The 24987-nt window shown below is 41.0% G+C and overlaps 1 protein-coding gene across 4 annotated transcripts in view; it reads right to left on the reverse strand.

Annotated features, from left to right (window-relative positions):
• Apoo (apolipoprotein O) overlaps window positions 1-24987 on the reverse strand; it is a 67378-nt gene that overhangs the window by 20430 nt on the left and 21961 nt on the right. The window contains exons 2-7 of one of the 4 annotated variants that reach the window (XM_063243087.1): window positions 20493-20600; window positions 20277-20319; window positions 18319-18438; window positions 15657-15711; window positions 10188-10283; window positions 4769-4860 (exon numbers count right to left, since the gene is read on the reverse strand). In XM_063243087.1, the coding sequence (XP_063099157.1) occupies window positions 4769-4860; window positions 10188-10283; window positions 15657-15711; window positions 18319-18438; window positions 20277-20319; window positions 20493-20497 (411 nt within the window). In that variant the 5' untranslated portion in view covers window positions 20498-20600. Of the gene's footprint in view, window positions 1-4768; window positions 4861-7631; window positions 7664-10187; window positions 10284-15656; window positions 15712-18318; window positions 18439-20276; window positions 20320-20492; window positions 20601-24987 lie in introns of all 4 variants that reach the window. The other 3 variants (XM_063243086.1, XM_003466425.5, XM_063243088.1) reach the window with 3 other exon arrangements.

The following is a 24987-nucleotide window of genomic DNA, read 5'->3' on the forward strand; positions in this document are numbered from 1 at the left end:
TCCAGATCATCAATATCTACTTCGAGAACCTGTACTCTATTTTTTTTTCAGAACAGAACAATATAAGCAACTAGTGTTTCACCACAAGACAGCCTGACATAACAATAGCTACCATAGTGTCTAATTACATGAAAACAAAGAATGACAGATTTCTAGATACATATGAATTGCCAAAGCTGAATCAAGAAAATATAAAATTCTAAATAAATTGCTATCAGTGAGTAAAATCGAAGAGGTAATTAAAAACTACCAACAAAGAAAAGCCCAGGCTCTTACAGATTGACTGCTGAATTCTATAAGAAATTTAGAAAAGATCTATGCCACTACTCCTCAAACTCTTTAATGAAATTGAAAGGGAAGCAATATTCCCAAATTCATTCCTAGAAGCACTACCTGATATCAAAACTAGAGAAAGATCCAACCAAAAAAGAGAGCTACAGGCCAATCTCCCTAATGAACACAGATGCAAATATCCTCAAGAAGATCCTGGAAAACAGAATGCAGCAAATATCAAGACGATTATTCACCAAGACCAAGTAGGACTCATCCCACGGAAGCAGGACTTGTTCAACATTCACAAACCAATAAATGTAATACACCATATTAACAGCGCCAAGGACAAAAATATGATCATCTCGATAAGATGCAGAAAAAGCTTTTGACAAACTCTTAACACCCATTCACAATAAAATTCCTACAGAAAATTGTAATAGCCCTTTCTGGCCTCCATCTTCACAATAGTGACACATGGGTCAGGCATTCAGTTGCCAACACGCAGCTTGTTGTCCACGCCCAAGACCTACAAACTCTTGAAGTGATTGGCCAGGACACAATCATCCAGATTAAGGCTCATGTGGCCTTACTGGAGGGCAACACAGCAGAAGATCAAGTCGTGCTCCTGGCAGGCAAGTCACTGGAGGATAAGGCTACTCCAAGCATGGGGTAGAAGCCCTGGCCACTCTGGAAGTAGCTGGCCACATGCTGGGAAGTAAAGTCTATGGTTCCCAAGCTCGGGCTTGAAAAGTGAGAGGTCAGACTCCCAAGGTGACCAAATGGAGCAGTGGTGGGGAAAGGAGCGAAGAGAAAGAAGAGAAGAAGACCACGACAGGCAAGAAGAAGGGCTCCAATGCCAACTCCTAAATCCTACGTAATTTCTCTAATAAAGGCAATTTGCTCAGGCCAAAAAAAAAAGAAGTAAATCTGGACAGTCTTTATCTCGATCTGATAAAAGCCATCTATGACAAACCAACAGACAATATCATATTAAATGGTCAAAAGCTGAAAACTTTCTCTTTAATATAAGGAACAAGACAAGGATGTCCACTATCACCACTCCTATTCAATATAGTTCTGGAAACACTAGCTAGGGCAATCAGACAAGAGAGAGAAATAAAAGGAATAAAAATAGGAAAGGAAGAAGTTAAATTATCACTATTTGTGGATAACATGATACTCTACATGGAAGACCCCAAAAACTCCACCAAAAACCTTTTAGACCTAATAGAAAAAATTGAATCACATAGCTGGATACAAAGTCAACACTCAAATATGACTCCTATACACAAATAACAAACTCCCTGAGAGAAAAATAAAGGAAACAACACTTCTCACAATAGCACACAAATACCTAGGAATCAATCTAATGAAGTAAAAGACATTTACAGAGAACCAGCCCCACAAGGAGGTGATCCCCACCTAGAAACCTGTGCCATGCACGGGCCGCTGCCAGAGTGGGACAGCCACACCCAAGCCTCTCTCCATGAGTCAGTGCCATTTGTAGACTGCAAAGGGAAAGAAACAGCCCTCACAATGAGGTGGTCCCTGCCTAGAAACCATACTGTTTTCATTGTTTTGTTGGGTTGGGTTTTATTCTCTTTTGTTTTGTTTGATTATGTTAAATCTGATGGCAGGAGCAGCTATTTCAAAGATAGCAAGATATTATGGTAGCCACTTTGGATTTACTATGAGCTTATTTTGAAGTCCTTTCTTGCATTCATTGTTTTGTTTTTATTGTTTCTACTCTATTCTGTTCTGTTCGATTTTTACTATGCCCAAAGGTATCTGGAGCTATTTCAAAAACAACAAAAGGCATTATGATAACTATTACTGATTTCATAAGGTTTTGAAGTCTTATATTACTTATACTAGTTTATTTTGATTGGTATTATACTGTTTTATTTTCCTTGGTTTTTTCCTCTTTAAAATAAAAAAATAAAGACCTTTACATTGAAAGCTATGGTATTCTGAAAAAGGAGATTGATAGGATATCAGAAAATGGGAAGATATTCCTCACTTTTGGGTAGGATGAACCAATATAATGAAAATGGTCATATTTCCAAAATTACTACACAGATTTAATGCAATACTGATCCAATACAAATAGCATATCTCACAGTATTAATAAAAAACAATCCAAAAATTTATTGTAACCAGAAGAGACCTAGAATAGCAAAAGCAATTCTGGGCAACAAAGGCATGGGACCAGCAAAAAAACAGAACAGGCCCAAGGATCAATGGAACAAACTCGAAGATACAGAAACAACTCCAAACACACTCAGCCACCTTATCTTTGACAAAGAGCCAAATGCTTTTAGTGGAAGAAAGATAGTCTCTTTAATAAATGGTGCTGGGGATTTAGCTCAGCAGCATAAGCACCTGCCTTGTAAGCAGGCGGTCATGAGTTCGATCCCCGGTACCGATAAAAAGAGAAAAAAAATGGTGCTGGAGAAACTGGCTTTCCGCGTGCCAAAGATTAACACTAAATCTTTATCTCTCACCATGCACTAAACTAAAATCGAAATGGATCAAAGATCTAAATATTAAAACAGAAACATTAAATCTGTTGGAAGAAACAACACATCTTTAACACACTGATGTAGGCAAAGACTTCATGAACAAAACCCCAATTGCACAGGAACTATCACAAAATATCAACAACTGGGATCTCCTCTTATTAAAAAGTTTTTGCACAACAAGACACTACTAACAGAGTGAAGAGACAAACAACAGAGTAGGAACAAAATTTTGCCAGCTCTTCCTCAGACAAAGGACTAACATCTAGAATATATAAAGAACTCAAAAAAATCAGATGCCACAAATTTAAATCAAAATGCCAATCAAAAAATGGCATCTGAGATGTATACACACTTCTCAAATGAAGAATTATGATCAGCGAATAAATACATGAAAAAGTGTTCAACATCACTGGTCATTCGAGAGATGCAAATTAAAACAATGCTGAGATTCCACCTCACTCTAGAAAGAATGGCTATTATTAAGAAATCTACCAACAACAAATGCTGGAGAACCTGTGGGGGAAAAAAGGAACCTTTCTGCACTGTTGGTGGAGTGTAGACTGGTGCAACCACTGTGGAAATCACTGTGGAGATTCCTCAAAAAACTAAAACTAGAGGTTCCATTTGACCTAGCTATTCTCCTTGCTATCTTCCTGAAAAAGTAAAAAGCATCATACCAGAGTGACATATGAACACCCGTGTTTATAGTGGCACAGTTTATAACAATTAAATCTTGCAAACAGCCCAAATACAACTAATGGATGCATAAAGAACTGGTGGGTTGGTTTTTCGTTTGTTTTTGGTTTTTTGAGACAGAGTCTCAACGTGTAGTTCAGGCTGCCTTTGAACTCACTATGTACCCCAGGCTGGCCTCAAACTCACAGTGATCCTCCTGCCTCAGCCTCTTGATGCTGATATAAGAGGCATACACCACCGCACGCAGCATGATGTGTTTTTTTAATACAATGCCAGAAAGAAAGATCAGCTTGAGATGGTTGTAGCTAAATGGATGCAACTTGAGACCATACTCTTAAGTGAAATAGATCAGACATACATGTTCAAATATTGCATTGTTTCTCTGGTGTGAGAAACTGAAAGTATAAATAAGGATCAAAATGTATAATAGAAATGAAAAATGGGAAGAAAATATTCAAATGAGGAGAATAAGGGATGGGGGAGGGGGAAAAGAAGGAAGGGTAAAAGAAAAATGGGAAAATGGAAACAAAGCTTTTGTAAATAGGGAAGGGGAAAAGTGGTTGGTGGGAGGGGAAGGGAACAAGAAAAGAAGCAGAAAGATATATCATATACAGGTATATAATTCTTTTGATAAATATGATCATTTAAATGAACCAAGAAAAAAATTAAAAAGGGAGGAAGAGGACCAAGAAGCTGGAGAGAAGGAAGGTAGGAGAAGGAATTAAAAAGAATTTATATGTGCTATTAACATAAGTTATGTACATTTACCAACTCTCCTCGATGCATATAAACATTATGTGCTGCAAACATATACTAATAAAAATATAAGTTTTTTTAAAAAATCAGTCTTTTTATTTTTGTGTAAGTATGTGAAAATGTCACCTTAAATTTTCTCATATTAATATCCAAATTAGCAGGTGCACATGTCAGAGCAGTGCTCGGGAGGCTGAGGCAGTAAGATCAGTATGAGTCTGAAGCCTGCCTAGACTATACAGTGACTTCCAGTCCAACCTGAACTATACAGTGAGACCTTGTGTTAAAAAAAAAAATCTAATTCGCACGAATGTTCTCTGAACACTGGCATTACTAGAAGAAGGGCTAATGTTGATGTAAATAGTGGAGAAAAACATTTAGATTTATTGTGGTTCATTTATATATGCAAATAAATTTAGTCAGGTGTTATAAAAAGAGCAAAACAAAGTACAGTGGAGCAGCAAATTCCTATATCCCACATAAACAAGCCTGAAGGACATCCCAACTTACTAGGTCTGACTCACCTGGATGAACGTGATAGCTTGTTGTGGGTAATAGATGGAGGCCGCTAATCCCATGAAGCCAGGTGGATACACCAGCTTCTTTAGTTTTGAACCTAATAAATAAAAGGTTGTACATACCATCAGATGACTTAGCATTCTCACTATCACAACTGACCTTTTACATTCAATAGTGAATCACCACTTTTCACAGCATTACTGAAATGTAATTCTCATAATTCATCCATTTCAAGTACACAATTTAATGGGTTTTAGTATATTCACAAAGTTGTATCACCATCACTTCAATCAATTTTTATCATCCAAAAAGAAACCTGCAACCTTGGGGCTAGAGATGCAGCTCAATGATAGAGCATGTGCTCAGCATGTATAAAGCCCTGGCTTCCATCCTGAGAGTGGACAAAACAAAAGAACAAAAAAAAGATGCTCACACTCATTGGTAGTGTTAGAGTTTGTATCTAGATGTCTCCCCAAAGCCTCATGCAGTCATAAATGGGGCTTTTTCAGAGGTAGCTGGATCTAGACTGTTTGATGCTAGGACTGATTCATGGTGCTAGGATCAAGGGTGTGAATGCTACCTGCCCTAAGCATCCTGCATAAAATATAAAGGATAGAAAGAGCTGTGATTGTCCTTTGTTGCTTTGCTACCTTCTGCCCTCCATGAACTATAATTTCTCCTCTGCAATGGCCCTCTGCCAGGTCACCCTGCCACTGTGTTACCCAACTATGGAATGAAACCTCTACAGACTGTTAGCTAAATAAACCTTTCTGGGACTGGGAATTTAGCTCAGTGGCATAAGCACCTGCCTTGCAAGCGTGTGGTTGTGAGTTTGATCCCCAGTACTGATTTTTTAAAAATTGTGTTTAAATAAACCTTTCTGGCCAGGGACTTAGCCCAGTGCCTCGCAAGTATGAGGTTGTGAGGTCATGAGTTCAATCCCTCATACCAAAAATAAATAAATAAATAAATAAATAAATAAATAAACCTTTCCTCCTTTAAATTCAAATGTCAGATATTTTGCCTTGGTAATGAGAAAAGGACTAAGACACACTTCCATTCCCTCAGGCCTCTAGCCCTAGGCCACCAGAAATCTACTTTCTGTACATTTGCCTACTCTGGACACTTCAAATAAATGGAATCACAAAACACATGATCCTTTATGACTGCCTTCTTTCACTCAGCAAATGTTTCTAAGAGAACCATCACAACAAAAAGACTGTTTTGAGAAGAAGCAAAGTGGTATTTTGATTTATAAGGGTTTTTTTAATAACAGCAAATAGGCTACCTATTTAAATACCAAACACAATTGTTCCTTTCTTCTCCTTCCTGAGAAGTCATTAAAATAACAGTAAAAAATAAAATATCGACTAATGAACCCACAATGAAGAGAAAAAGTGTAGAGGATCATTGGCAGATAAGAAGTATCAGTCAGGGTTGGACAAGGCCCTATGTTCAATCCTCAACATCACACACAAAAAAAGAAAAAACCATGTCAACAAATTTCCAGAAAATGGAGAGAAGAGGCCACGCAGCCTTAAAGTGTCCACCAAAAGAAGGCTGCTGGCGAGGAGGGAACAGATCTGTCCCAGGCAGAGGTGGCTCGTATTGTGGTGAGTGGAGATGGCAACCAAGGATCAAGGCAAGGGCACAAGTGCACAACCTGGACATGGACCAGATGACACATTCCTTCTCCCATACTGTCCAAGGCCAGAAGTCAGGTCAGGCCAACATTTCAAAAACAGGTGGGATATCATTAAAGAAATGCCTGGGGTTTTCTGATGAGAATCCAGAGCATTCTGTGCCTGTGTGTGGGAGTCCAAGAATAAAGCGCGCCCCATGTACCCTATCTAAGCTCAGCTCCTGGGGAGTCACCCTAGCTAGAACCTGCCTGTCAGCAAGCCGGCTATGCAGGGTCTTTACTAGCGTTTCAATTGCCTCAGTCTGAAATATGACCAGACAGTGAGGATCACTGTCACAGCAACATGAAAGAGAAAGACCGAGAAAAGCAAGAAAACATGAACTTCAAAACAAAACTAAACCTGTTATTAAGTAGCACCAAGGTAACCAAGAACCTACTGCATTAAAAGAAAACAATTTTATGAAAAAAATCAGAGAACAAGAAAGAGCTCATAGAAAAGACTAAAGTTTTAAAAAAAATCCAAAAGAATGAAACAAAACCATCCAGCAAATATGAGACATTTAGGGTCATTTTAAAACAACCTCATTGCTAATGAATGTGATTTTAGGAAGGAAAAATGAAGAGTAAACTTTCAAAGAAATACCAGATGGATACAATCCTTCAGCTGAAGGCTACAAGCCATCAAAATATGCAGGCAAGGCGTGAAAGCAGCTCAAGTGTCACCACAGCACCATGAAAATTCAAAAGACTAAAGATTACATTCTTCAAAGCTTCAAGGAAGTTTTAAAAAAACATTTCAGAATCAATAAGCACCCAGTTTGGCCATCAACCCTCCGAACTGTGACACTGGACTTTGGAAGGTGCAGCTTTCAATGTTTTTATGGGGAATGAGTCCTATCACAAGTCAGTCTGTCACTGGCAAGAGGAAGATGCAAAGCTCTAGAAAGTTTGTCTCCAACATATACTGCCCTGAGAGCCACTTACGCATGCAGCCTGACAACCCGCAGAGTGAACCAAGGAGAAGATGACAGGAGAGCCAAGAAAGGGACTGGTCTGACAGATCAGGAGCCAAGTCCCAAGACAAGAGCAGTGTTGAAGTCTCAGGCCAGGATGCAGGAGGATGCAGCCGAGGTGGAGAAGAGAATGGATGCTGAGTTTGCAGAAGGCTGAGAATGATGTGCAAAGAACTAGTAGAGGGTGAAACAGGAGAGTACATGTGAACTCACACTAGAAATGAGCTCCGTCACGAGGCACAGTGCTGTGGACAGAAGACCCATATTGGTATTAGTGCAATGTATATAAATAATCACATCTGACAATGTAAGTGCTGCAGATTAGAGTTAAAATTATATTATTATTATCATCTTGTGGTACTAGAAACTGAACACAGGACATCCACACTGAGCTACCTCCCCAGCCCTTTTTTATTTTAGAGACAAGGTCTCACTAAATTGTTCAGGCTGAGCTTGAACTTGTGATTGTCCTACCTCAGCCTCCCAGAGTGCTGGGAACACAGGCATGTACCACCACATCTCGCTAAATTTTATTTTTATTTAAAAAGAATTTTTTGATGTGTGGTGCTAAAGATCCACCCCAGGGCCTTGCATGGTAGGCAGGTGCTCTAGCACTGAGCTATATTGCCCAGCCTATGGTAAATAAATCCCCGAAGATGAAACTGGGACTTCTGAGAAGACAAGTGTCCCGACCTAGCCATGAGTACACTGTTTCTCTCGCAGTCCTAATGCCTGCACCAAGAGGCACAACTCTCCTAGAAGAGAAAAGTCCACTCCTCAGCCTCTCCTGCTCCCTGAGCGCCCTGGCACTTTCTATCATGGCTACCAAGAAACCAGGGGTGTAGCCTGTGACTTCTAGCACTGGCAGAGGAGACTCACTGCCTGTCAGTGCTGAGGATGGCACCTGAAGGCAGTGGTGACATGAATCACTTCTCTGGCACCCTCCCGTCACACCACTGGCATAGTCAATCAAGAGCATCCTCATTAGTACTTGGCAGTTGTGTTTGACAAGTGCTACCAAGAGAGACCTCTCAGCCCATCCTGCTTCTCCTGGGAGGACCTCAAATCCTCTGGTGCCCAACAACAGACTTATCACTCACTTGCTCTGGGAAACCCTCTGATGTGACTCACTTCAGTGCCCCTGGGAAAAGACTTGCTGTCACCTACATGTGCCTAGGTGTATACATGTCTATTCAGGCAAGTGGTGCATGTCTGTAATCCTAGCTCTTGGAGGCTGAAGCAGAAGGATCACAAGTTTGAACCCAGCCTGGATAACTATGTGACTTAGAGAAACCTTATCTTGAAATAAAAACAAAAAGTGCTGGGGATATAGATTTATTGCTCAGGCCCTGTGTTCAATGCTCAGCACTGTAAAAAAAAAAAAAAGGTTTGGGAGAAGTGTGACAAAATGTTGGTTCATTAATTGATTACTAAAATTGAACCAGAAATTTAATTCTCATTATTCTGCATAACACAAGGGGAGGACATAAAGACTCTGAGATGAGCTCATTCCACAGGTGAGCTGGGAGTGGCACCACAGCAATGCTCACTCTCTACACGCCACGTTTTTGTTTTTTAATTTTTGAGACATGGGCTGGGGATTTAGCTCAGCGGCATAAGCACCTGCCTTGCATGTAGGCGGTCATGAGTTCGATCCCTAGTACTGATAAAAAAAAAAAAACTAAAAAAATTTTTGAGACATACTCTCACTATATAGCCCCACTGGCCTTGAACTCATGGTAATCCTCCTGCCTCAGCCTCCTAAATGCTAGAATTATAGGTGTTTGCCACTACATCCAGCTTGCCTTCCACATCCTAAAGTAATACTTGATGGGTGAGGAGGGAAGAGTTCTAAAACTGGAGGAATAGCTATCAAAATATTGTTCTTTTCATCAAGATCAGATTACAAGGTTCTTTATGGGAATTTCTCTACTAAGAAATTTTGTAATATCTGAATTTTATACCATAAACATTTATTTCATAATTAGTGAAACTTTAAGTACCTATACAATTCATAAAAAATTAATGTCATCATAGTGAAATCTTTTATTCTTCTTTCTTTCCCATAAATGTTTGTGCAACCTAGCCGTAGAGTCTAGTAATATGTGTGTGTGTGTTGGGGTGCTAGCGCTCGAACCCAAGGCCTTGTGTGCTAGGCATGTGCACTACCACTGAGCTATACTCTCAAGCCCATAGTGATATATTTGTTGTATTTTAGTAATAAATTCACTTGTTAATTTTTTTTTGAGACAAGGTCTTGCTATATAGCCCAGGCTGGCCTTGAACTCATGATCCTCCTGCCTCAGCCTCCCAAGCACTGGTGGCATGCATCACCAACTTTATTAGCTTTAAAATCTAAAGACTGCAAAAGCTTTTACCACTGACATAAGCTATGATACATCAAGAAGTTAATAAATGTCGTATTAAATCACTATTTACTGTGACTCATAGCCTGAAACACTTAGGAGTTTACTTCTCCAGTATAAAAGACTCTGGACAAAAGTTTACTCTTTCTGTACCAAAGAGCAATAGGGATTTAAACAAATATGCTTATTAAGAGTGACAAATATTTTTTACCAAGAGTATACAATTTTATATATGCTTAGAGACAAATTTAATGGAGTAAACAACCATGCTAATTATCTATTAAGACCATATCCAGGAAGCAATTCGTTGTTCTGAAAACTATTAAATGAGAGTAAAGAACCAGATACCCTATCTCTTTTATATGCACGGACCATTATAAAGAGCCTAGAAAACCACACATACCTCTAGTGAAAAGGAGTCCAACAACACCAGCAAAACCAATAACACCAAGTCTTGGAAAAAAACCTGGGGGAGCATTTTGGAGATATTCATAGCTGTCTGCAAGAGAATCAGATGGGTTCATAAACAACTCATTAAAAAACAGAAAAATAGTATACATAGTATAGTATCAAATGCTTTTCGAGCCATTTATTTATTTATTTATTTGGTACTGAGGATCAAACTCACGACCTTTCACCAGGCAGGCACTTATGCGAGCTAAATCCCAAGCTGCAAGCCATTTATTTTTTACTTTCTGCTAATATATTCTTTTCTACACATCCTTTCAGGAACCAAATATGGCAGCTTCAGAAAAATAAGTATCCTTTGCCATCTGAACTCATTATTTGAACACAAGAACAATAAATTTGGCTAAAGAAGGAGACTCACAGTACAAGTTTATGTGGGAAATAGACACTGTTGATAGTGACAATAAAAGTAGCCAGGGATGGTGGTACACATCTGTAATACCAACACTCAGGAAACTGAGGCAGGAGGATCACTGTGAGTTCAAGACCACCCTGGGCTACATAGCAAATTCAAGGCCAGCCTGAACTACAGTGAGGTCCCTGTCTCAAAAATCAATCAATAAATCAATCAAATAGGTGAGTGTCCTCACCAAGCCTCAGCATGCCCTGTGACCTTATTTGCATTATGCCACTTGTCCTCTGCGCTCTCCCCTCCTTTCCTCTCCACTGAACCAATCTCACCAAGTAAGAGCCAGTTTGAGCTCTATCTCCTCAGGAAAGCTTTTCCTAAGCTCATCAGCCAGACCTGTCCTCCTCCCCTAATGTCCCATCAGTTCTGTTACTTGGTATCTAAGCCTATATAGTACTTCATAGTTAATTATTCAGGTGTGTGTGTGTCTGTATTTGGTACTGGGAATCAAACCAAGGTGTACTCTACAACTGAGTCCCAGCCTCAGCCCTTTTAATTTTTTGAGACAGGGGCTCACTAAGTTGCCCAGGTAAGACTTGACCTTGTGATCCACCTGTTTCAGCCTCCCAGAAAGCTGAGATTCCAGGTATGCACCACCACTGGCTCAGACATGTGTCTTATGTCTTCCCACTGAGAACAAAAGCTCTTTAATGATGGGCTGCTACTTACAGATTATCTTCCGGCAGTGGATATGTTGGTGGATTCCAACACTCAAACCTAAGCCCTCCCTCTAAGGCTGACCACACTGCGGTCATGCCCCACAGTGTACTGAGACTAACACTGCTCCCTGACTCAGCTCAGAAACTCTTCCCAACTGCTTTCATCTCCCCAGTCTCTACTCAGCTGCATCTACACCTTCAGTAGTGGTCTGTGATTATCTCTGTATTTCCACTAGTTTTTTTTGAGACAGGGTTTTGCTGGCCTTCAGCTCACTGCATAGCCCAGGGTGGCCTCAAATTCAGTGATCCTCCTGCCTCAGCCTGCTGAGTGCTGAAATTATAGGTGTGTACCCCCATGCCCAGCTTAATATTCTTTTTTGAGAGAGGGTCTCACTGTGTAGTTGAGGCTGGCCTCGAACTCGCTATGTGGCCAAGCCTGGCACTGAACTTGCAGTGATCTTATTGCCTCAGTCTTCTGAGTACTAGGATTGCAGCCCAGGCACCCCCATGCCTAGCTCAGTATTAACTTAGTATCAAATAATTTATTAATGTATCTCAGTGGTTGTGATCACCGTTAGTCAATCTTGATCTTCAATAGTGGCATGATGGTGACTTAAATTATGTATGGTGAACTGAACTTATCAATTAGACTATGCAGTAATCCTCTCCCTCAGGTAATACCACAGATGTCTCTATTCCCCACTCCTGGTTTTCTTGGGGGAAATTCTTTGATCATTTTAAACACTACTCTAGGGCTAGTATTATGGTTGCATTAATTCCTATCTGGTCTTTTCTTTCTTTTTCCTTTAACCTAGTTTCTACTTTGCACCTTCTCCTCTGGGTCATCTCAGGCAACTGTGAACTTCCCTTTATTTCTGCCTAACTGTAAGCACAGCATTGCAAAATTCTAGGCAGGCTCAAGGAGCAGTGAACCAGAGGCTGTAGACAGCTGTGGTGAGCAGAGCCAATATGGTCATCGCAAAGCACAGGAGAGATGTTGTTTTGAGACTGTGTTGGATACCAAAGCCCAGCTCCCACTAGGATGCCTGAGCACTGACCTCTGGGAATGGTCTCATAGCCTTAGTGTGATGGCTGTGGCTAGTTATCCCCCCAATCCTCATGCAGTCATTGGTAGGGCTTTTCAGAGGTGGCTGGATTGAGTGTGTCGTGCTGGGATTAAGGGTGTGTGATGACTGAGTCCACTGATTGGTAGTTCTGGGTGTAGATAATGGGAAGGCCCATCCTGGGTGTGGGAGGCACCAGAAAAGTGCCTGGAAGGAATAAAAGGGAGAGGGAGGTTCCCTGCTGCTGCTGCTGCTGCTGCTGCTTCCTCACTACCTTGAGGTTTTGCTGCCTTCCTGCCTTCTGCCCGCGATGAACTATTTCTCCTCTGTGATGCCCCTCTGCCATGCCACCCCACATTGGAGCCACTCTGATTATGAACTGAAACCTCCACAAACTGTGAGCTGAAATAAGCCTTTCTCTCCTTAACTTTAGGATCTGGTATTTTGTCTCAAAAATGAGAAAAGTAAGATACTTGGTGACAACAATACACCTTGTCATGGACGGCTTTTGCTTGCACCTGTAGTAACTCTGGGTCCACGAGAAGAAAAGAACAAGCCAATACTGCCAACAACACAGGTTACAATGGAGACCTCCACAGTGACACATTTGTTTTGTTCCATCATGAAAACAAACCCTTTAAAAACAAGATTTCTGCTTATCACCACGTTCAATAAGTAAATGAAGTGGAACTGTTATCTCTATTAATTTATAAGTTCCTCACTGAGATTAGTCCAAATAGAAGACTGTGAACTCAGTTTATGAGTGCATGTGATTGCCAAGGACCACAGATTATAAACTGAGTCAGGGGACATCAGACGCTGTCCTTTTCCTGCTCTCTGAGCCAGACTCCCTGCTTTCTTCTGGTTGCAGCTGAAGCCCTCTGGCTAGTGATACTCCTGCACTCATATGGCAAGATAAGATCTGCGAAGGATGATAAAGCACCTGAGGAAACTACAGCTTTCTTATTGCCTGGCCTCCTCCTTACAAGAATGCTTTGTTCTTGCTAGTCCGTCATGGTCACCATCACTGTTCCGGGAACACTCACTGCCCTTCACCCATTGTCTTTCACACAGATGTAATCATTAAATACTGAGGTTCTGTTGGCCTCACGGCCTTTTGTTGCCTGTGAACAACTTATCTCAGTTCCCTGCTGCACTGCTATTTTGTCTCTTGATCTTTCTTTTTGCTGAGCCCAGTAATGTTTGGCAGGAGACTGGAGCCCACTGCAGGGGTCCTTGATATGGGATAAGTTGCCGACAGGAGAGAAATAATTCAGGACAATAAAGACCACATGAGCCAGGTATGGTGCAACAAAGGTGTAATCTCAACTCCTCAGGAGGCTGAGGAAGAAAGATTACACACTTGAGGCCAGCCTGGGCAACCTGGTGAGACCCTCTCTCCAAATAAAAATACTGTATCAGAAAGGGCTGGGATGTAGCTCACTGCTCCCAGAGTCCAATCCCCTGTACGACAAAAGAAAGAAAGAAGGGAACACTGCTAACTGCACATCAGGACTGTTCCCAGAGGCGTCAGATCAGTTCCTTTCTGCTTCTAAACTTCTATAGCGGTGATGAGCACCCAAACTGCACCCCCAAACCCCACTTATTTATTGCAAAGTATCAACACTGCAGTTAAACCTGAACAGAGATTTCAATTTAGAAAAATACAACTCATACATTTACATCTTTTATCTTAAAAGAAAAAAGCAGTAACATGCATGCAATAGGTTCGGCATAACTGTTCTATAGTATGTAACAGCAATGCAAACGAGCTATTCTGAAAATCTATTGATTAATGTGCTGTACTACAATATACCTGGAAAATGGTTTTTTAAAAATTCAGTGCATCTTGCATGAAATTACAAAGCAAAGCCCTACTCTCCCCGCAAAATTCCAGTGTACCTGAGCTTGCTCACCCAATAATCCTAACTATATTCAATACACTTAGAGGATGCAGTGCTCTGAAATCTGATGAAAACAAGAGATCTTCTTTCCAGAAAAAAAACCTGCATAGCTCTACTTTTGTGAGTATAAACCAGGTGTGGTGGCATATACCTGTAATCCCAGCACTCAAGAGGCTGAGGCAGAGGGTCACTGTGAGTTTGAGGCCAGCTTGAGCTACACAGTAAGTTTAGGGCCAGCCTGAACTACACAGTGAGGCTGTGTCAAAAAGCAAACTAAAACAAGTGCTTTTTTCAAATCCATTTTATTTCAAAGAGAAAAAAAAAGAAAAAATTTCAAAACACATCAACTGGGGCAACACTGGTACATACATTGTGCATAGTCATCCCCATCATTCACCCAGAGCACAAGACATCTGCATTCAACTGTCTGAACAATACCAACACAAATCTTTCTACTCAATGAACTAAGAGAAATCAGTAGTATAACTATCTTAACTATTTTTTATATACTTATACATATACATATGTTGTTTACTTCAGCTTCTCACACTAGTGAGATAATACTATATTTACACATGTGTGCCTGATTTATTATTTCACTTATGAGTATTGTCTCAAGTTGCATCCATTTACCTATAAAAGTCTCAAAGTTTATCCTTCCTTATGGCTGAATAGTACTCCACTGCATAAAAATACCACATTGTTTTTATCCATTCCTCAGGCAATGGGTTGTTTCCAAGATCTGGCTATTATAAATTGTGCTGCTATAAACATGAGTGCACATATATCATTGTGGTATTTTTTAATTCTTTTGGGAAGATATTCGGAAGGGGAATAGCTAAGCTGAATGGGACTTCTAGCTCTAGTTTTTTGAAGAATCTCCACACTGATTTCCACAGTGGCTGTACCAGTCTACACTCCCACCAACAGTGGAGAAGGGTTCCTTTTTCCCGGCAGCCTTGCCAACATTTGTTATTGGTTGATTTCTTGATAATAACCATTCTTTCCTGGGTGAGACAGAATCTCAGTGTTGTTTTAATTTGCATCCCTCGAATGCCCAGTGACATTGAACATTTTTTTCACATATTTATTTGCTGTTTGTACTTCTTTATCTGAGAAGTGTGTATTCATCTCAGATGCCCATATATGGATTGGGTCTCCAAATCTGGGAGGACTGATTTTTTTTTTTTAGTTCTTTATATGTTCTTGCTATTAATTCTTTGTCAGAGGTACAGCAGGCAAACACAAAATAAAACAATTGTGACTACAATTCTAAGGAACCCACAGATCTACAGACCCTTTCATGGAATCCCAAACAGTTTGATATTAATTGAATAACTGATTTGCCTAATTAAAAAATCAACTTACCTAATCCCCACTGAACCAAACTTTGCATCTTGGGTTTAGTTTGGGAGTATGTTTCCTAAAAAGGTAAAAAGTGAAATAAGTAGAATTTGCTGGTTAGAAAGAAACACAGTAAACATACTCATCTTTACTGAACAAACTATCAAGCTACTAATATGTGCTGCTGTATGGCTGCTGGTCTTCGAACCCCGGCCAGGTGGGCTAAGCAGGTACTCTACCAGTGAGCTGCACCCCAGTAAGGAGAACATCTGAACAAAGAGATGTGTCCTCTCTGTTTTGTTGGGCTGGCTTCTTTTTCTTTTGTAATTTCCCCTCATTGCAAAGTGTTCAGCAGAATGTCTTCCTATTGCCACAGGATGCAAAGATCCCGAGCAGAGCAGTTTCAGCAGGCCGGCCTTCTCTCTTTTTTCTTCAAATGGAAGGAAACAACTCAAAGTCAAGCCCTTTCTAATTACAGTGGCAGGCCTCTTCTCACGAGATTAAATCTTTTAGAGGAATTCTAGTTCTTGTCTGCCTCTACATAACAGCCTACATGTGAAAAGTGCCCATTTGAAGCAGGAGTGACAAGCTTTCACAGGACAAAGTAGTCAGTAACTCCATTTGGTGAAGAAGCCCCAGTTGGAAGCAAATGGAGTAGTGACCTTAAGAGTGACAATTTAAAAACTGTTCATGAACACCAGATGATCCCAAAGGAAACAAGGCACTAGCTAGAAGGTACCCAGCTATAAGAACAATACAGTAAAGATAGAAAAACATACAGTAGTACCAGAATGGGCTGCCACTTGGAAAAGGATTTGTTTGATGTAATTCAGTTCAAGTCAGAACACATTAGCCTCAGGCTAAATTTGGGGGAGGACATAAAGAACTTAATATTGCTTCATTAAAATTCATTATTGTTTTTTTCACTCTTTAAAAAATAAAAGCCTGACATCTAGAATAACAGCTCACTCTTTTACTAGTTTCATCATTTTAATATTAAAACAATAAATTAGTTCCTCAGAAAAAGGACATGCTGGGGGCACATGCCTGTAATCCCACAGTTTGGGAGGGTGAGGCAGGAGGATCACTATGAGTTCAAGGTCAGCCTCGGCTACAAAGTGAGTCCAAGGCCAGGCTGAAATACATGGTAAGACTCTGTCTCAAAAAAAAAAAAATCAGGCAGGGGCTGTAGCTCAAGGTAAAGTAATTCTTAGCAAGTGCAAGGCCCTGCTTCTCTTTGCCAGCACCAACTGAACAGATACACTGCCAATTAGTAGTCATGCCAACAGGACTACTAATGGCACAAAAATACCTGATATATTTGCTGACTTAACCCTTTTTTTTTCTTTTTTGGTGCTGAGGATTGAACTCAGGGCTTTGTGCATGCAAAGCACAAACTCTTATCACTGAGCTAGAGCCCAACCCCTTACCAATCTTAATTACTAGCAGACAGTTAAAGAGGATAAAGTAAAAATATTTTACAGCACATTACTGTAGGAAATCTTGAGGTATTTCACAGCTCACTTAGGTATAATTTCTAATTTCTACTGTTGATAAAGCTCATGCATACTATTTTTTTCTCAACTGGTGAACAAAAGTTCAGCTGTGGCGCAGACGGTGGAAATTTAAAAGTTCTGAATAAATGCTGAGTCAGTAAATCTCAAGCAAGGTACATGTGGACCATTTTGCACACATCTGCATACTAGCTTTTACTCATCTGTCCTCAATTTTCAAAATCAAGATCAAGACCCAGCAAACATATATTCATGCCTACAAAAACACCCTGTAGACTGCAAAGTTCAGTTGCAGATGTGACAAAAATACAAAAATAATTTCCTTCCTGCCATGACGAATGCCTGACCTAAAATATGAGCAGGGACAGAAGCCAATCTAAAATACTTAAAGTCCTTTGGTCATGAAAACAAACAATTCACCTCTCAAATATACCTCCACCCCATTTTGGCACCCGGATTCCTAGTGTAAATAAAATGCTTCATAACCATTCCCATTTAGAGTGGTATGGACTGAGTATATTTTATCTGAAGTGCTTGGGACCAGAGTGCTTCAGATTTTGGAGTCCTACTCCCTCTTTGGTATTTGGTTTTGTTTTGTTTTGAGCCAGACTCTTGTTTTGCAGTTCAGTATAGCCTTGAACTCACTATGTAGCCTAGGCTGGCCTCGAACTCACAGCAATGCTCCTGCCTCAGCCTCCCGAGTCCTGGGATTACCTGTGTGCGCCACCATGCCTGGCAAGTTTTCTTTTCCATTTTGGAATATTCATATAGACTATTGGTTGAGTTTCCCTTATGTAAAAATCCAAAATGCTCCCAGGTTAGGGTACTCATCCAGACTGATTTGCACAATCTCTGCAGCCAGGATACTATTCCAGTTTTGACCTAAACACTTACACCGCAGCCCTTTCCTTCTATGAGAGTCCCACATCCTCCCTGATAGATAAGAAGTTTGCAGAACCATCACTAACAAGGTAGCGACCAGTGCTCTCTCTGCCATCTATGGCAAGACCTGCCACCAGGAAGCAAGGGCGTCACTACACCCACCCTCCAAGTGGCACTGAAGAACACCTAATAAGTTGAGCACTCTTAACTCAGGGTCATTTATTATGCCTTTTCCCAAAAAATATGCAATTCAGTACAGACTTTTTATTACTGACTCTCAACAGCTGTACCTGGCACCAATTTGTATACGGCTCACAGTGATGTCGGAGCTGTGAGATGCCTTCTTCAAGCTGAGTCCTTGGCTCCTCCATGTATTTAGACTGACCCTCGGGTACTGAGTAGAGTGACAGCTATACACGTTAAAAAGAAGAAAGCACAGTGAGATCACATAATAAATGATCAGATTTATAGTCAGAATATTTCTAATAGTTCATAAATTACTGTGACCCTAAAGGTTACATGGGACAAGGTTACATGGGACTTATGACTATATTTCAGACAATCTTTGCATTTTTCTCCCTTAATCAGTAAGTACAAGACACCAACCATAATGATAGATACCTGTAATCCTAGCTACTGGAGAGGATGAGGCAAGAGAATTGCAAGCCTAATTGCCACCCCAGCAACATAGTGAGACTAGGTGTCAAAATTTTAAAAAATAAAAACAGCTGGGATGTAGGTCAGTGATAACTTGCCTACCATGTGTAAGCCCCTGTACCAGGGGAAAAATCCCCAATACCAGGAAAAAACATATGGACAAGGCCAAGAGGGCAGGGCTCTAAAGTGTACCATTCCCTCCGCATAAGCTGCTGGCAAACAAAGCATCACCCTTTACCCCTTTTATACGCTGGTATCTGGTATCCTACCTCAGATTTACTTTGGAAAATAGATTCTAGGACTCAAAAGTGCTAGTGAAGGAGAATTTTTTAAAAATTGAAGGGCCAGATGTGGTGGTGCACACCTGTAAACCCAGCACTTGGGAGGCTGAGACCAGAGAGTCACCACAAATTCAAGATCAGCCTGAACTACACAGAGAAATCAAAAACTAGAAACAAACATAAAAAATTTTAGAGTAGCTGAAGAATAACTGGTTGCATAGTTCACATGATAATCAGCGTGGTGCCGATCTAAGCAGGAGAGCCGGTTTGTCCCCACCTAAAGCACAAACTTCCCACAACCTCTCCCAACTGCCTCTGTCACCCACATGCCTCTGTCCCAAGGCCTGAGAAGCAAGTAAAAGGCAAAGATAATTAGCTGCAGGTAAACAGTTCAAATAACTCCACCTGGGAGTTACTTGATACCTATGCATATTACTTTATTCAAAAGCAAAGAAATCAAATATCCAAATCACCAGTGGGAAGCACAGGCAAAGAAGAATGTAAGCAATAGAGAAGGCTGTGTTATTTATTTAATGTGTACTAAGTATCTATTTATGAGCCTCTAACCCAGCCAAGAAGCAGTGAGACTGCATATCTCAAATATCTTTGAGAGAGAAAAATATGATTTTCTTGTCTCAATTAGCAGTCCAGAAAAAAAAGCAGTCCAGAACCTGCCAGGCCTCTCAGAATACTGATCTGTGTTTATAATCTGCTGGGACATAGCAAGTTCCCCACTAAAATTCTATAAAATATTAATTAATTATGACCTCAGCTAAAACCATTAAAAGAATTTATCTGCTGAAAAGCCACAGCTTAGTAACTTCCCACAAAGAAAACAAAATATACATAAAGAAATATATTTCCTCCTTTTAAATATCTTCTAACTGGGCTGCAGATGTAGCCCAAGGGTAGTGTTTGCCTATCACGTGGCACGGCCTTGGGCTCCACCTCCAAAACTGAGACCAGAGATTAGGGTGTGGTGAACTGACTGGGCAAGTGGGCAAGGCCTGTCAATCACGGAGATCCACAGAACACAGTTCCCAACCCTGCATCTGGGACCAATCGGAAAGTGCTGTCTTCAGTTCTTCTGGCACAAGATCAAGCAGGATTTTGATAGGATGGCCTAGTCTGACACCATCCTGGAGACTGAGGGATCCAAAAGACCTCGCCATTAACCTCCTGGTAACTGTGAGCTCTTTAGTGTCTTGCTCTCACTCTGCAGAGGTCTTTCTTTTCTACCTGCAGATGGTCCAACTCACTCTGCAGAGCTTCTTTTCCTACCTGTAATAAAAGTAAAAAAATCTCGCTACCTTTTTTGCATGTCTTGTCCATGTCTTTGTTTGAGATAAGAACCTAGAAAAAACCGTAGAAAGAATTTACAAGCCCCCAGAACCTGGTAACAATACCACAAAAATTAAAAATAAAAATAAATATCTACTGTCTTCCTGATATGCAATTTATAAATACTCCCCTGCAGTAATTAAGTCGGGTGTTCATAACACATTGCCACAAGGATGGTGTGTTACCTCATCGACCTTCATGGAGTTTTTGGGAGGCGAGTCCTTTTTTGGTGCAGCATAGACTCTGAAGGTGAGCAAGCTCAGGCTGGCTGGGCCCACAGACTTTTGAAGTACCTGAAATGAAGAAGCAATCTTAAGCCTTCCCTTCAAGCTATAAGACACCTGTGAATATATTTTTCTCAACAGCCTATGGAACTTCTCCCAAAGCAGATTACATCTTAGGTCATACAGCATGCTCCTATAAATACAAAATAATTGAAATAATCCCCTGCACACTATTGGATCATAGCAGAATCAAGAGCAAAGGAAGCCACAGAAACTACACAAGCACATGGAGATTAAATCATATATTATTGAATAGTCGACTAATGGCTCACAGACAAAACTTGGGGAGAAATTTTAAAAAGTTCCTAGAAGCAAATGACGATGGAGGCACAACATTCCAAAACCGATGGGCCACAATGAAAGCAGCTCTAAGAGGGAAGGTTAGAGCTACAAATGTGCACATAAAAATAGAGCGATCCCCAATAATTAACCTCATCATAGACAAACAATACAAATCCGGAACTAATAAGAGGAAAGAAAGTATGGAAATGAGAGGAAATTAATGAAATTGAGACTAAAAAACAATCAATGAATCAAAGAGGTGGTTACTTGAAAGATTGGCAGAGGGTCTGAGAATGGGGAGACAGGAGCATAGGAGAAAAGGGAAGTAAAAAGGATCAAGGGGCAATATGTCTATCTACCAGTTCCCCACAATGAAGGTATTTACTACACATCACAAACATACACCAATAAAAAAATGTGGGTAACATGAGCACATCTGAAACTCAGCCATTCCTGCTCCAAAACGCACTGCTGAAGTTCTGAGGAAGCCAGAACCTAAAATACATGTCCTATCAGACTTAAAATTTCAAGCCAATTTTATCTTAATTTCTGAAAAATAATGGTTGTAAATTTTTCTACCTATCTCTGCATCTAAAAAAGTATACATGGCTGAATATAGGTTCAATAGTCAGCTTGCCAGCTTTCCCTCAGACCTGCCCCTTTTTCTTTACATCTCGCTCATGAGTGGTGATGACCTCATCAGAAACTCTGAGGTCATTTAAAATCTACTCTCAGCAACTTTCAATACAATACATTGTTATTAACTATAATCACTAGGTTGCACAGTTGATCTCTCACACTTATTTCTCCTAACTGAAAATTTTTTTCTTTTTGGGGGGTATTTTGGCCCATGGTATCGCAATGTAGCCTAGGTTGGTGATCCTCCAAATGCTAGGATTATAGGTGTGGGCCACTACGCCTGGCCAAATTAAAATTTCTGTCCTTTGACCACCATCTTCTCAATCCCCACCCCAGCCCCTTGGAGCCACCATTCTGTTATCTGCTGCTAGGAGTTTAACATTTCTAGTTCCCCAAAGGGGTGCGCATGTGTGGCGATGCACATATTAATTAGTGTGATTTAGCTACCCTACAATGTACATCTATTCCCAAACATTTTTTGCAGCACTGGAAATCAAAAACAGGACCCTGTGCATGCTAGACACACACTCTACCACTGAGCCATGTCCCCAGCCCAAACGTTCTGTACACGTTAAATGTGTATCACTTTTATTTGCCCATTTATCAATAAAGGAAGAAATTGAGCCCATTTTCACCACCACTGCATCCTGTCAGGCACTATGTCCTGCTAATTTTGCCTATTTAATGACCCCAATTTTACCTAGTTCGCCATGGGCCCTCGTTTCTTTTCTGGGTTCTTTGAGAGACCTCTAACAAGTCACCTGGCCCTCTGAGGAATAAACCACCACATGAGACACAGTGACCTTTTAAACTACATCCCAATCATAGTCTAGCCTTGTTGAAGCTTTCTTGGTGTTTACTAACTAGCACTCTTATGCCAAGCAAAGGCCTGTCACCTTACATTGCCTTCTCTAATCTCTCATCTGCCCTTGCCCAAAAAATGTCAGCTTCGCCATATTTGTTCATGCTGCTCCCCAGCTTCATAGGGCCACATGTGCTGAGTCCTCTAAGGTGTCCTATGTGCATGTTGTCCTTTTGCACAACTGTGTAAGAGCGGGGTGCATTCATGTTTTTGCTTTACTCATTTACAGCAATCAAGTTCTCTTGGAATCCCTTCAGGCCGAGGCTATGCCTTCCTGGAGAACCTACTGCTAGGGGTGTGCTGGCATGCAAGAGATACTCAATAATTGCTCACTGCCGGCTCCAAGCAGATCCAGGAAATGGACTGAAGGGAGAAAAGGTGATCTTCTATCTGATTAGGAATGATTTAGCTTCATAGAAACCACATTACTGAAATCTGCAGCGCTTGTAATGTGAAAGATGAGGCTGGTCTGCAATACAAAACATATATTGCTGGATAAAATACATAAAAAATATGTCTTTAAAGGTATGCCTAAACCAGGCATGGTGGCGCACATCTGTAATCCTAGCACTGGAGAGGCCGAAGCAGAAGGGTCTCAGGGCCAGCCTGGGCCACATAATGAGTTCAAATTCAGCTTGAACTACATAGCAAGGCCCTGTCTCAAAAATAAAGTAAATTTCGTTTAATCAGTTCATAGCCCCCCATCACACACACATACACACCAAACCTTCCCCAGCTCTTGCAAAAAAGCCAGGCCATCTGAGCTGAGTTCCAATAAGGCTCCACCCTGAGCCCCAGGTCGAGGACACTTAAGAGCACTGACATTTGGAGGCGTGTAATCACTGCTCTGTTCCCTCAGTGTCTGCACCTACACGTGCACTGCTGGAACTGGGACATTCCACTGAACGGGGCTGGCCCTACCCCTAGGACTTTGTCCTGGGACTTTGTCACCTATTAATACCTCTCATATTTGCTCGAGCCAGGCCCCACCCCCATCAGTTCTTGTCCAGTATGTGAACCTCTGACCTCTAGGCTGCTTGGCTTCACAGAGCCCTGTCTCCATCCTTCTTGTGCACATCACCCTGATTAACATTTCTCATTCTCAATTGCTGCTCTCCATCCTTGATCTACTCTGTGGTTCACACAGTTCACTTTTCCACGTGGTCTACATTATTACTTTGTTTTCCCCTTTATGTTCGCTCAGCCCTCCACCTGCCTCCTTGCCCTCCCTCCCCATGACAGGGATGGAACCCAGGCTAGGGCAAGCTAGGCAGGCCCTCCTTGATTTGCCCAGGTTGGCCTTGAACTCTCTAAGATCCTCCTGCCTCAGCCTCCCAAGTGCTAGGATTCATTACTGGCATGCACCACACGCCCAGCTATGTTCTTAGTAAATATTCTCACTCACTTTTTGGGGGGAGGTGGCAAAATCTTGCTATGTAATCCAGGCTGCCCTTAAACTCACTATATTACTCAGGCTTGCCTCAAATCTGCAATCCTCCTGCCTCAGTCTCCCAAGTGCTAGGATTATAGGTATGTGCCACCATGTCCAGCTCTTCATTTCATTTAGTTTTTAATTTAATGTTTTACTAGATTCTAATTTTCTATTATTTTCTCCATGTTTTTCTAGTTGGCTTTTTTTTTTTTTTTTTTGCAGTATGGGGGTGCTGTACCACTGAATTACAGCCTCTGCCCTTTTTTTTTGAAACAGGCTCTTGCTAAATTGCCCAAGCTAACTGCAAAACTTTTGATCCTCCTGCCTTAATCTCCCAAGTAGCTGGGATTACAGGTGCATACCACCACTCCCAGCCACCAGTTTTAACATTGTTTGAAGCCTATCTACTTTATTTCCTGAAGTGTTTGCTTGTTTCTCTTTTCCTATTGTGAGGGCATTTGTCGTCCCCACTACTTGCTTTCTTTTCTTTGCCCTTTTCTCTTTGAAACCACCCAAACCCTAGTCTTGAGAACTTCACTCATTTTATGGCCTATAGATTATAGCTTAGATGCTTAGCTAGCAGTTAGACTTTAAACAGCAAGTGAACTTTGGCCAAGTCCCCAAAAGCCCTCCTCCTCTCTCTTAATTGGCCATAAAAACTACAAAAAGGGAAGCCAGGGATTTAGCTCAGCAGCTTAAGCACTTGCCTGGCAAGCATGAGGTCGTGAGTTTGAACCTCGGTACCAAAAAAAAAAAAAAAAAAAACACTACAAAAAGGGGAACAAACAGGTTTATCTCAAGGTGACCAAACTGCCTGGTGCCCACATTCTGTTTGTCAATTAACGAGATGTGTAAGAAGGTCTTGTAATGGCTTCAAAGCAATGATAGTGCTGCAAAAAGATGATATCCATGGTAACCCCCTGACCTTGTGAACTCATACAGGGGCATACAAAGAAAGAGAACAAAGCAGTCGGTAGCTCATGGCCTGAGCTGACTGAGCACTGCAGCTTTTGAAATAAATCTCACTTGTTTCTCATATTTTGGTTTTCCATGGGTAACTTTCTCAAGTACATCATTACACTATCAGTTCTCCTGCCACAGGCCCTCCAATTCCCATCTTGGCAAGAATTGTGGCCACCAGGTAACAGGAAGAAAGTTGGCTTTCTACAGTGGCCTTTTTG

Source organism: Cavia porcellus, unplaced genomic scaffold, assembly GCF_034190915.1.
Source record: "Cavia porcellus strain 051 isolate PalLab524CR breed Dunkin Hartley unplaced genomic scaffold, mCavPor4.1 scaffold_33, whole genome shotgun sequence".
In the NCBI taxonomy this organism is placed as follows: Eukaryota; Metazoa; Chordata; class Mammalia; order Rodentia; family Caviidae; genus Cavia; species Cavia porcellus.